Genomic DNA, 14,203 nt, shown 5'->3' with positions numbered 1-14,203 from the left:
TGTTTAGAAAGGATAGATTGCATGCAACCGTTGGGGGCGTGTTTGTCGCTGTTAGTAGTAGTTTATCCTGTAGTGAGGTAGAAGTGGATAGTTCCTGTGAATTATTATGGGTGGAGGTTACACTCAACAACCCAGCTAGGTTAATAGTTGGCTCCTTTTACCGACCTCCCGACTCAGCAGCATTAGTGGCAGAACAACTGAGAGGAAATTTGGAATACATTTCACATAAATTTTCTCAGCATGTTATAGTCCTAGGTGGAGATTTCAATTTACCAGATATAGACTGGGACACTCAGATGTTTAGGACAGGTGGTAGGGACAGAGCATCGAGTGACATTATACTGAGTGCACTATCCGAAAATTACCTCGAGCAATTAAACAGAGAACCGACTCGTGGAGATAACATCTTGGACCTACTGATAACAAACAGACCCGAACTTTTCGACTCTGTAAGTGTAGAACAGGGAATCAGTTATCATAAGGCCGTTGCAACATCCCTGAATATGGAAGTTAATAGGAATATAAAAAAAGGGAGGAAGATTTATCTGTTTAGCAAGAGTAATAGAAGGCAGATTTCAGACTACCTAACAGATCAAAATGAAAATTTCTGTTCCGACACTGACAATGTTGAGTGTTTATGGAAAAAGTTCAAGGCAATCGTAAAATGCGTTTTAGACAGGTACGTGCCGAGTAAAACTGTGAGGGACGGCAAAAGCCCACCGTGGTTCAACAACAAAATTAGGTTCAAATGGCTCTGAGCACTATGGGACTTAACATCTATGGTCATCAGTCCCCTAGAACTTACAACTACTTAAACCTAACTAACCTAAGGACATCACACAACACCCAGTCATCACGAGGCAGAGAAAATCCCTGACCCCGCCGGGAATCGAACCCGGCAACCCGAGCGCGGGAAGCGAGAACGCTACCGCACGACCACGAGCTGACACTGTTAGGAACCTACTGCGAAAGCAAAGAGTGCTTCACTCCAAGTTTAAACGCAGCCAAAACCTCTCAGACAAACAGAAGCCAAACGATGTCAAAGTTAGCGTAAGGAAGGCTATGCGTGAAGCGTTCAGTGAATTCGAAAGTAAAATTCTATGTACCGACTCGACAGAAAATCCTAGGAAGTTCTGGTCTTACGTTAAATCAGTAAGTGGCTCGAAACAGCATATCCAGACACTCCGGGATGATGATGGCATTGAAACAGAGGATGCCACGTGTAAAGCTGAAATACTAAACACCTTTTTCCAAAGCTGTTTCACAGAGGAAGACCGCACGGCAGTTCCTTCTCTAAATCCTCGCACAAACGAAAAAATGGCTGACATCGAAATAAGTGTCCAAGGAATAGAAAAGCAACTGGAATCACTCAACAGAGGAAAGTCCACAGGACCTGACGGGATACCAATTCGATTCTACACAGAGTACGCAAAAGAACTTGCCCCCCTTCTAACAGCCGTGTACCGCAAGTCTCTAGAGGAACGGAAGGTTCCAAATGATTGGAAAAGAATACAGGTAGTCCCAGTCTTCAAGAAGGGTCGTCGAGAAGATGCGCAAAACTATGGACCTATATCTCTGACGTCGATCTGTTGTAGAATTTTAGACCATGTTTTTTGCTCGCGTATCATGCCGTTTTTGGAAACCCAGAATCTACTCTGTAGGAATCAACATGGATTCCGGAAACAGCGATCGTGTGAGATCCAACTCGCGTTATTTGTTCATGAGACCCAGAAAATATTAGATACAGGCTCCCAGGTAGATGCTATTTTCCTTGACTTCCGGAAGGCATTCGATACAGTTCCGCACTGTCGCCTGATAAACAAAGTAAGAGCCTACGGAATATCAGACCAGCTGTGTGGCTGGATTGAAGAGTTTTTAGCAAACAGAACACAGCATGTTGTTATCAATGGAGAGACGTCTACAGACGTTAAAGTAACCTCTGGCGTGCCACAGGGGAGTGTTATGGGACCATTGCTTTTCACAATATATATAAATGACCTAGTAGATAGTGTCGGAAGTTCCATGCGGCTTTTCGCGGATGATGCTGTAGTATACAGAGAAGTTGCAGCATTAGAAAATTGTAGCGAAATGCAGGAAGATCTGAAGCGGATAGGCACTTGGTGCAGGGAGTGGCAACTGACCCTTAACATAGATAAATGTAATGTATTGCGAATACGTAGAAAGAAGGATCCTTTATTGTATGATTATATGATAGCGGAACAAAACACTGGTAGCAGTTACTTCTGTAAAATATCTGGGAGTATGCGTGCGGAACGATTTGAAGTGGAATGATCATATAAAATTAATTGTTGGTAAGGCGGGTACCAGGTTGAGATTCATTGGGAGAGTGCTTAGAAAATGTAGTCCATCAACAAAGGAGGTGGCTCACAAAACTCTCGTTCGACCTATACTTGAGTATTGCTCATCAGTGTGGGATCCGTACCAGATCGGTTTGACGGAGGAGATAGAGAAGATCCAAAGAAGATCGGCGCGTTTCGTCACAGGGTTATTTGGTAACCGTGGTAGCGTTACGGGGATGTTTAGCAAACTCAAGTGGCAGACTCTGCGAGAGAGGCGCTCAGCATCGCGGTGTAGCTTGCTGTCCAGGTTTCGAGAGGGTGCGTTTCTGGATGAGGTATCGAATATATTGCTTCCCCCTACTTATACCTCCTGAGGAGATCACGAATGTAAAATTAGAGAGATTCGAGCGCGCACGGGGGCTTTCAGACAGTCGTTCTTCCCGCGAACCATACGCGACTGGAACAGAAAAGGGAGGTAATGACAGTGGCACGTAAAGTGCCCTCCGCCACACACCGTTGGGTGGCTTGCGGAGTATAAATGTAGATGTAGAATTTGTCACAAACGCACAAACATTTAAGAGGAAGGTTGATAAAGCTGAAATCAAGTTATCAGCATTCTTAGCACAATATAATGTGGCATTTTTAGCTGCTGACCATTTATCCTGTTTGTTAAAAGATATTTTTCCAGACTCGGATATTGCAAGGGCAATGACTCTTAAACGGCACAAAGCACGTGCCATTGTTTCCAATGTTATTGGGACGTCACACAAAGAAGTGTTGGCGAAAAAACTACAACACGCCAAATTTAGCATAATGACGGACGACTCCACCGATATCGAAACTGTGAAAAATTTCTGCGTGGCGATCCGCTTTTACGACAAAGATTCAGGTGAGTAATAATAAGAGCTAGTTTTGAAATAATAACCAAATTAATTCTAAAATAAATTTTCCTGTTTAAGTTACCACTTTGTATCACTTCTCATTTTACAGGTTGTATTGAAAGTAAGTTTTGGGAGCTATATAAAGTTTATGAAGATGGAGACTTAAATGTTGAGAAAGCTTCTACTGCGGAAAATCTCTACAATGGTGTAGTAAAAACGTTTCAACAGCATAACATTCCATTTGCCAATATTATTGGCTTTGGAGCAGATGGTTGCAATACTATGATGGGAGTTCGTAATTCTGTAACAAGCAGATTCCGAGATAGCTGCCCGGGAATTTTTGTAATGAAGTGACTTTGTCATTCGGTGCATATATGCGCAAGCGAGGCGTGCAAGAACCTTCCAAGAGCTTGTGAGGAAATGGCGAGGAATATTTATGGTTTTTTCAAACTCAGTGAGAAGAGGCAGGTAGAGTTCAAGGAATTTCAGGTATTGTAGCATTTTATATCTCATAGACTTTATTTTACGTCCGATCGTGTGGAAATATGCTAAACATTATGTTTTATTCCAGGTATTTTTAAACTTGGAACCACACAAATTACTACATCCTTCACAGACACGTTGGCTGTCAATGATAGCGGTTGTTAGGACAGTGCTGGAAAACTGGGATGCTCTAATGCTGTTTTTTTAACCAAAAATGGCTTTCTGAGCGAGTTCTAAATGCTGAACAAGTTTTTAACTATTTACATGACTCCTTTGCAAAAATGTATTGTATGTTCTTAGAGTGGATTCTACCAAAATTTACTACTTTCAGCGAGTATTTCCAGTCTAGAGCAGTAGTAATTGTTGACCTTCATGACAAGATTAGAGCTCTATATACAGAAATACTTCTGTATTTCATGAAACGCACTTAAGTCACGGGAAAAAATCTCAGTGATGTTGACCCAAAAAATGCAGCTCATCATCTGGAAGATTCACAACTGTATTTGGGTGTGAAAATTCTGAAGAACGTTGGCACACCAGAGAAAAAGAATCACCCACATCTTATCAAGGATTTTTATCATCGATGCAGGAACTTTCTTGTGGTGAGTACACCTCGTTTGCCTGAAATCATATATAATTTATGTTTTATTGTTTTCTATACATTTGTGTGTTTATGTGTGGCATACCTAATGAGAGCTATTAATTCTCAAATATTACAGGCAGCTTCGTGCTAGATCAAATTACGGTATGATGTGGAAGATAAAGTGCTGTCCAAACTAGCGGCACTCAAACCTACAAATGCCCTGTCACAAAGTTTCCGAGATACAGCACCTTCACTCATGCCTTTAATGGAACTGTTGCCACGTATAATTCCTCCCTCAGATCTAGATTTAGCACAAACTACAGATGACCAGTGGAGGCGTCTCCCTCTGGTTTTTGCTTGTCTCCCCGACTCACTACAAAAGGAACAATTACCGGATAAAATGTGGAATATATTAAATAACGAATCTGAAGAATTTACGGAATTGAGCGTTTTCGCTCTCTCAATTTTGAGTTTACCTCATTCAAATGCAGACTGCGAAAGAGTTTTTTCTAAGGTATGTAAAGCAATGAAGGTAATAGCTAATTAATAATATGATTTCATACTTGTCAGGTTATTGAAGTTTCATGTTCGACTTCAGGTAAACCTCATGAAAACCAAAATTAGGAACAGACTCCAAACCAGCACACCGAATTGAGCACTTCTTGCCTCTGAATGCATTAAAGAACGACCAGGAAACAACGGAACATGAGTAACTTTTGAGCCAACACACGAAATGTACGAGAAAATGACGTCTGACACTCTTTATAAAACGAAACAGGAAGAAGAAGGTGTAGACATCGAATTTGTTTCATACTTACAAATTCTTGTTCATAGTTTTATTCATTTGTAAATAAGGTTTTGTAAAAACGTACGAGAATTTTTACTAAAATACGAGAATTTCATGAGGTTGGTACGAGAATCGCTCTGTCTGGATATCACAACCCTGAATGAGGCAACGTGTAGACTGTAGACACAAGAACGCCCATGCGTACATGCCTTCTTTCCACAAATTTTTGAGCATGTGTTTTTATTCCCGTGCGTCTGCGATTACGCACTAGGGGGAAGGGGCATTGTGCGGTTTAACATAAGAAATCCACCGGTACCAGAAGCAAAAGAGCCTCGAAAATGCCTTTTTTGTGTATATATATATAAACTGAACGGCAACCAATCACCTTAAAAAATAATCTTCCTTTAACAGGAGGAAATAACGCTTCGTTTAATCCAGATGAAATAAGTAACGTAGAGAGTGCAGAAATAAACTAATTACATAACCAGGAAAGAAAATCACACAGAAAACGATTTCTCTTTGTAAAATACGAAACAAAAAAATGTATTAAAGAGATATATTGTCTTGAAAGCTACAGTACGGTGTGTAACGCTTTCAGACGCCGAATTAATGATCCATGGGAATACGAAAGAACTTCGGCTATACCGCTAGTTTACGTTTAAAAAAATAAAAAAAAGCCTTGATTTCAATAAGAGACCCTAAAAGTTAAGTTTATTGACGATTAGATCTCATGCCCTATTAAAGTTAACGCAGTAAACAGGCATCCATCTGATAAGACCATTTAATTAATTAAACCGTGGCAGCGTCTACAACCAGGCAGTGAGATGTTCTGTTGCAATTACATAACTTCCTCGTTTGAAGGTCTTGCATTTGAAAGTGCCATATCAGTGTAAGTTTGGAAAATATGAAAAAGACAGAATCACAATGCAGATGTTAGACATGAGACACTTGTAGCTTGAGGGCCGCAAAATAATGGTGAGGTGCGCTATACTACTGTATGCCCTTTGTTATTGGTAGTGTTGAGTGATTCCCGATAAGGTGGGAGTTAGACTCTCGTGCTACATTTTACGCATTTTTGATAGAATTATTTACTTGTACATCCTTGTGCCGTTACGTTTCGGGAACTCACCTAAACTATGCTCTAGCGATTTGTCTGCTACAAAGAAACAGTTTGCTAAATAACAAAACTAAGGCATCCCTGGATTAATACAGGCATTAGAAAGTGCACCGTACACAAGCGACACCAGAAACTGTACTGCCTGTTGCGTCAGAGACACGCGTGATCTGCGTGTACTGGGTAAAGCCCTTTTTATCTCGCGAAAAATAAGAGATGTAGGGATGTTGTGTGAATCAAACATAACCTAAACTGATAAACGTTTTCACTCACTCGTTTGCGAAGTGTACTTTCCATCCAACTTAGCAAATATTGTACATGTGAAAGTAACCATTTTCAACGTCTTCCAGATGTTTGCTGTCGGTAAAGGAAATCAGCTGTTTAGAGTTTCCGAAACTGTGTTCCACGGTTTGACTTCAGTTTGTATACGAAAAGCAATGGATTACGCAAAGTTCGCTTTGCCATCACGATATCACGGATCAGAAAAAAGCGTTTGGTAAGCATATCCGCATAACTTAACTTTTTTTTTAAGATCTGTCATTTGCGGTGAATACAAATGTGTATTTATTGTGAGTCCGTGGCCGAACTGCCTGATTTAACGCTTTTAAGGAAATCTATAACACATCCGCAATGATTCCCCGGTAGGCGATGGTTCGTTTAGATGTTTTGCAATTTTTGTTCAACAGGGTCGAATATATACAGCTTGCACTTGAGCACAAACCACTGAACCTAGGACAAGGTTTTCCAGATTTCGCCGCCCCAGACTATGTGACGAAAGCTTTATCAGATGCAACTCTAAGTGACAATGTATTATTAAACCAGTACACGAGAGGATTTGTAAGTATACTTCACGACTAGTATTAAGATACTTATCTCATGTGTAATTTAATCCTCTGATGTTGACACAAAATTAAGTAATAGTCAATCTTTTATTCAGCATTTGATCAGTGGTTAGAGCTGTGTTGGATATGTCAGTATACATTTACAATTTCAGCTGCAGTGCAGATTGCAGTTTCAGTGCTTACACATATATGTAAATAATTAATGAAAACAAGTACAACAAAGTTTTTAATATTAATTTAACTTACTACATGCAGGCAACCAATTTGTTTCTGCTGCAGTTGTTGAGACTAAGAAAAAATTTCAAGTTTATTTTTCACTGAAACAGTGTATGTTGCAAGGGTCTCAAGCTATTGCTTTAGTACTGCAAAATCTTTGTAATTCTTTTGGATTTACCTCAAAATGTTCTTCAACACTGTACAAACCTGCTGTTTTTAAGCACTCTCTGTTTTATTTTGAAAACTTGGAAGTGCTTTTGTATTTTTTAAACTGCTTGGTTGCAGTTGATATTGTGACCAGTGTTTGATTACTTTTGTAGATATTCCATCTTTGCCCACTGTATCTTTGTTTTTCAGTGATCCGATTATATTTGTAACTTCTGTTTCATGTATTGGAAATATGAATAGAAATTATGTTATTTCTGGTGGGGCTCTAATCTTCTCAGTCTATTTTTCATTTTGTTTCATTAGCTCCAGAATTATATTTTCATAATACTGATTTAAAGTGAAACACATTTCACATGGATCAGTCAGTTCTTTCCCTTATGCTGTAAGTACTATGTTCCAACCTTTCTTCATATTTGATTCATTTCTATTTGTATTTATGTGTGAGCATACTGTCATAGAAATATTTGATGATGTACCAATCTGATGTTTATAACAGCTCGATTTTGCTTGCCGCAGTATGTTTAACTATTCTCTCTCCTTATTTCTTTCATATGAATCCCTCAAATCTTCTGTGGCATTCTTGATATCTCTGGTGATCCATTTATTCCTATCTCCAACATTTATTTTTCTATTAACCTTTGGACAAGCTAGGTTAATGTGGTGACTTAGGTTGAAATGACAGTTTTCGAGCTTTCTTCCAAATCATTGCTATATACCACCTTGTAGTCTTCTGATTTGAGTAATATTTGTAATATGTTGAGATGTCCAACAGATTAAAACGAGAATTATGGCTTAACAAAGTGTGTAAGTAATGTCATGATAAACATTTGTTAATCATGAGGTGTTCATACGTTGCATAGCTTGCATTGATTAGAGTTCAAATTTTCAGAATTTCCCTCCTTTTGAGTTAGAATGATGTAGTACATAACAAACATCTGGTGAGTACACACTGGGGTATTTTAACTTTTTATGAAACATATGTCAGAAACAGCTTTCTTATAGCATGAGACTTCACTTGAATCCTAAACTCTTAGATGTGTAAATGTTTGGTTTCATATTACAGACAGCAATTGAAGTTTGTTTTTAAATCATTTTGTCAATATATTGTGTAATGAGTGCTCAGAAAATGTAATTTATGGACAAAATTAATTGGGATTGAAAAATAAAACTCTAAGTCATGGTCAATAGTAGCCTATTAGATTCTCTGTGATTTACGAAGAGAGGTGGTTGGTCCAGAGGTTAAGATAATTGACTCACATTCTGAAGGAGGAGGATTAAAATTCACTGTTCATCCATTCTGATTTAGGTATTCTGTAGTTTCAGTAGGACACTACAGACAAATACCAGATTAATTCAATGCAAAAGACAAGACCAGTTTATTTCTTTGTCCTCCTTAACTGAGAAATTATATGTCTATAACTGCAACCTCAGTGAGATGTTGAGCCTTAGGGTTATTTTATTTTATTTATTTATTTATTTTTTCTTTCTTTTATGGTTGTAATCATTTAGTATTATAAGATGGGCTTTTATGACCTCACATAAAACAGAATTGTTCTAATTTCTTTATATAACTTTAATGTGGTAAATGGTCTTCCTCATTAAAAAAAGAAAAAGTACAGTGTATTACATTCTGTGCCTGTGAGATATTTGAACCACGGGCAAGAGTTAAGAAGTAAGTCATAATCCTCAGTATTTGTTGGATGTGTGTATTGATGAAGACTTAAATTTGAGGAGAGAAATATTAGAACTTCATAAACAAGACTTTTGCACTAAACATATTTGCAATTATTGGAAAATAAATGAACACACTTTGTTGTTTTCTACAACTGATCTGTCCTTACCCTTTCCTGTTTTCGTAGTGGAAAATATCAACAAATTTGCATTTTAGTTACTGCCTTCCAGTGTGGATTTCTATTACAAAAAACAATGATTGACCAAAAGCTGTAGAAATTTATGATCAACAAGGTAACCTGGTGCTACACACCCGAAAACTGTACTTAAATTACTAGAGTATTTAAGGATATGGCGGACACTGTGTTATTTGTCAAGCTATTGTTTTACTTTTAGCAAAGTGTAATTTTTATTCAAGAACACACCCTGTGTAGTAATACTGACTACCACCATACCATTTTTAGATAGAGTATGGTAAGAAGAACTGCTTATATTCTTTGGGTGACTTGGAATATTATAATTATGTATCAAGATGGCCTCTCAGAACTCTACATTGGGGCTGGAGGTATTCCTATCTTCCAATATGAAAACAGTTTTTTCAAAAGTAACTAAACAGGTTTTTGTGAGATGGCTGGGATTTTTAGAGCAAATATGCAGAAGTCCAAAATCTCTTTTACTCTTCATGATGATTTTCCCAGTTTACACTTATAACACTGAACAACAAATTTGAAGTGAAAGTGTGTAAATTTCATGATTTTGAGTTAGTTATGTTTATTTCAGTATAAAATGATACAAAATCATCATCTTCATAAATATTTAGCTCTAGTGTTTTTTAAGTAGTCTACATTTTTGTATAAATAACTCACTAAATAAATATGCATTCATGTTCCAAGATTCACCATAACAAATTTTAAGTGAATAATTACTTGAATTATATTATGTGTTATGCATTGATAAATTTCAGTGCCATTCTGGAAGTACAAAAGTAAAATATTAAGAAAAATGAAGATAATATTACATGAATGAAAATACTTTGTAAGTCTACTGTGTACCAGAACTATTTTCACGTAGGAGGAGGTGTAATTAGATGAATGACGAACACTAACTTCACTTAATGAAGGTTTATTCAGCGTTTGCACATACAAGAGCACGGAGCGAACTGCCTCCGACCAGAAAACATACAGTTACAAAACATTCCAGTACAATGATTCTTGACATTTGTGGATACTCGTAGAATGTACTCGAACTGAATATAGAAATTAAAATTTTACAGTTCAGGTGAGTTCTGAACTCATGACCCTCCATGCAATAGTCTAGTATCATACCCACTACACCACAGTTTCTGCGACATTGCTCCCTCCTTAAGAGAACAGCGTCTCGGTGTTACGTCCTCCTAGTCCGGGAATGAGTCATTGGTCCCGCATACTCCGACTCCCTATGACTGATGTTCGCCCTGGTGGTGGTCTTCTTAGAACTTCCTTTGCCACTATGCTCTTAGTCACCTTTCTGCTTGTTGCCTGTCGTTGGAGCTTCAAATTTACCGGGGGTTGCAGGATCCTTATGGGGCTTCATTCGAAGGACGTGGACAGTATCTCTGATCTTCCGTCGTCTTGTGTCGGGGTTGAAATATTCAGCTTCATAAGTAACAGCAGACAACTGTTTTACAACCTTATAAGGTCCAAAGTAGCACCTGAGAAGCTTCTCAGAGAGACCAACCTTCCAAACAGGAGTGAAGATCCAGACAAGGTTACCAAGCTAGTAGACATTAGGGCAGTGGCTTGCGTCATACCTTCAGCGATCATTTTCTTGAGCCTGCAGCGTGCGGAGTCGAGCCAACTGCCAAGCTTCCTCAGCTCTGGTTAACACCTGGATGTAGTCACCATCCACGTCATTAGGATGTAACGGAAACACAGTGTCCATCGTCGTAGTCCCCTGACGCCCATGCACCAGGCAAAATGTCGTAAATACTGTGTGATGTCGTGAATGGCGGTGTTGTAGGCAAACATAATGAAAGGTAGCACCTCATCCCAGTTGCTCTGCTCAACATTGACAAACACTGATAGCATGTCAGCCAAGGTCTTACTAAGGCATTCAGTAAGCCTGTTAGTTTGCGGATGAGTAACATTGCACCGATGGTTTATCTCTGTCACAAGGTTCGGTTGAAAAACTTTACCTCAATCCATAATTAACAACCTTGAGGCATCGTGTTTCAATACAATGTCTTCCACAATGAATTTGGCTACCTCGAATGCTTCGGGTGTTTTCATGGCTTTTGTAATGGCATAGCATGTCAGATAATCAGTGCAAACAATAATCCATCTGTTGCCACTAGCAGACATTGGAAATCGTCAGAGAAGGTCAGTCCCAGCACGCTGGAAAGGCATTTCGGCTGGTGGAATTGGTATGAGTCGGCCAGGTGGTTTCTGAGGAACTGCCTGTCTCCTCTGCCACTCTCAACAGTGTGACACAAAGTGACGGACACTCCTAAATAAACCTGGCCATAAAAATTTCTTGTGGATCCTAACGTATGTCTTAATAAATCCTAAATGTCCGGGCTCAGGTGTGTCATGGAATTTCTGTAGAATATCTAAGCGCATGTGTTTAGGAATCACTGGTAGCCACCTTTTCCCAAACGGATCAAAGTTTCTCTTGCAAGGTAATCCATTAACCACCTTAAATTGTCCTTTCACATCCTCTGACTGATTTAATGCAAGCATAATTTGAGATATCTTGGCGTCCTTCTTCTGCTCTGCAGAGAGATCCTGGAGTGCTGCGAGACAGTCACTATCTTCATCAAAGTCTTGATGGCCTTGCACAGGCTTTCTTGAGAGACAGTTGGCATCTTGGTGTTTTCTTACACTGTTTGTATATTTTGCTTATTTTTTCACAGTTCCACACAACTTCTTCCTGTTTTCTCAATTGATCTGTGTTCAGTTTTTCAAGGCCTATCCACTGTGCCAACTTATAACTAAATCTGAGGGGGGTGCGATGGGGAGGTTCCCTTGTAAGAATAACCTTCGTAGTGGCAACTAGGCTTACCACGAATTTTGGCTGAAACTTCCATATCGCATCTACTTCCTTTGAAAGGGCACGGCCGACTTCCTTCCCCGTCCTTCCCTAATCTGATGACCTCGCTGTTTGGTCTCTTCCCCCAAAACAACCCAACCCTTAAGACCTGTTAACCAACAAACTGAATGATGGTCTGTAACAACTGTGAATGACCTTCCATAGAGATACTGTCGAAATTTGCACATGGCCCAGATCACAGCAAGACATTCTCTTTCTGTAGTTGAGTAGTTTCTCTCGGCTTTTGTAAGTGTCCTAGTAGCATAAGCTATAATCTTCTCTTTTCCATCCGAAATTTGAACCAGAACAGCACCGATCCCATACCCACTGGCATCTGTGTGCAGTTCTGTAGGTGCTCTCTCATCATACAGACAAAGTACAGGGTCAGTCATCAGAGCTTTTCGCAGCACGTCGAAAGAATCTTGTTGAGCACCACACCAGATAAATTTAGCATTGGCTTGTAACAACTCTTGGAGTGGCCTAGCTTTGATACAAAAGTCTTTGATAAAACAATGGTAATAAGAACATAATCTGAGGAAGCTTCTCACATCTCTAATACTGTTAGGAATAGGAAATTCCATTATAGGTTTCACCTTTTCTGGGTCTGGCTGCACACCTTCGTTTGACACGAGGTGTCCAAGTATTTTGATTTCTTTTGTCCCAAAGAGACACTTTCTTGGATTAAGTTTCAGTCTACCTTGTTGGAGACACTTACGAATGGCCCTCAATCTTTTTATATGTTCATCAAATGTCTCTGAGAACACTACAATGTCATCTAAATAACAAAGACACATCATCCACTTCAGGTGACTTAGAAGATTATCCATCATCCATTTAAAAGTTGCTGGTGCATTACAGAAACCAAACAGCATTACCTTAAACTCATACAGGCCTTCAGGGGTGATTAATGCAGTTTTCTCATGATCAGCCTCATCTACTTCGATTTGCGAGCATCCCGAGTACATGTCCATGGTTGAGAAAAACTTAGCCCCCTTCAGACAATCTAGTGTATCGTCAGTTCGTGGAAGGGGTAAATGTCATTTTTAGTTATCAACACAATACTGCCAACTGCCATCCTTCTTCCTGACGAGAACCACTGGTGATGACCATGGGCTCTGCGAAGGCTGAATGATGTCATTCCTCGTCATTTTCTGTACCTCATAGCGAATTATTCGACGTTACATTGCTGACACGTGGTATGCTCTCTGGCTTATTGGTTGATGGTCTCCAGTGCTCATCTGGTGCTTCACCGTCGATGTGTCTAATTTGCTCTTCACCTGTGGATTTAAGCATTCAGAGAACTCTTGAAGAATGGCAAGTAGCTTCTTCTGTTGTTCCTTAATGAGATTTGGTGACAGTCAAGCTAGAAGATCTTGTTTTGTAGTAGTAGTGCCAATTTCACCCACAGACTCGGCTTGGGGGGGGGGGGGTTGTGACGTTTAGCTGCTTGGCAATTAACAGTTCAGCATTTGCTACGCACGTGTCATGGAAGGATCTGTTGTTCTCGGCAACAGTTAACTATCCACAACTCACCGAATCTGTTCTTAAACGAGATGACAGAGGCTGGGGTGACCAAGTTATTCCTCAGTGGCATGTTTCTCTTACATTCCACTACAAGATCCATGGGTTGAAGCATGGCATCACACGTGACAGTTACCTTTGTAGCACTAACTGCAGGAATGATCATTTCATCCAGCACACACAGTCTCCACACACTCAGATGCGCATCTTCCTCTCCACAGTATCTCATCTAGTCTAGCATAATCTCGAGCCACTACAAGCTATAATTGCCTGAGAAGCTTTCAAAAAATCCCATCCAAGAATGATGTCATGACTACACTATTGTAAGATGATGAAGTCTAAGGTCAGTGTATGGCCACTTATACCCACACGACTGACACATCTTCATGTAGGTTTTAGATATTTCCCATTAGCCACCTTCAGCAGAGATGTTTTGCTGTTGACGAATACGATTTTCTGCAACTGACGACGGTACTTCTCCAAAATGACAGAATATAATGCTCCAGAGTCCACAAGAGCTTGGGCTGGTCGGCCATCCATGAGGATATTGACATAGTTTCCTATCATTTTT

At 39.5% G+C, this 14,203-nt stretch overlaps 1 protein-coding gene across 4 annotated transcripts in view; it reads left to right on the top strand.

Annotated features, from left to right (window-relative positions):
- Positions 1-5,791: 5,791 nt before the first annotated feature.
- Positions 5,792-14,203, top strand: part of LOC124555226 (kynurenine aminotransferase) — a 52,503-nt gene continuing 44,091 nt past the window's right edge. Inside the window, exons 1-3 of one of the 4 annotated variants that reach the window (XM_047129084.1) lie at positions 5,792-5,923; positions 6,499-6,644; positions 6,835-6,985. In XM_047129084.1, coding sequence (XP_046985040.1) covers positions 6,499-6,644; positions 6,835-6,985 — 297 coding nt within the window. In that variant the 5' untranslated portion in view covers positions 5,792-5,923. Of the gene's footprint in view, positions 6,015-6,048; positions 6,332-6,498; positions 6,645-6,834; positions 6,986-14,203 lie in introns of those variants that run through there. The other 3 variants (XM_047129082.1, XM_047129081.1, XM_047129083.1) reach the window with 3 other exon arrangements.

The sequence above is a fragment of the Schistocerca americana genome, chromosome X (assembly GCF_021461395.2).
Source record: "Schistocerca americana isolate TAMUIC-IGC-003095 chromosome X, iqSchAmer2.1, whole genome shotgun sequence".
Lineage (NCBI taxonomy): Eukaryota > Metazoa > Arthropoda > Insecta > Orthoptera > Acrididae > Schistocerca > Schistocerca americana.
Note: the sequence above shows the minus strand (reverse complement) of the source record. Positions and strands in the feature narration are given on the sequence as shown.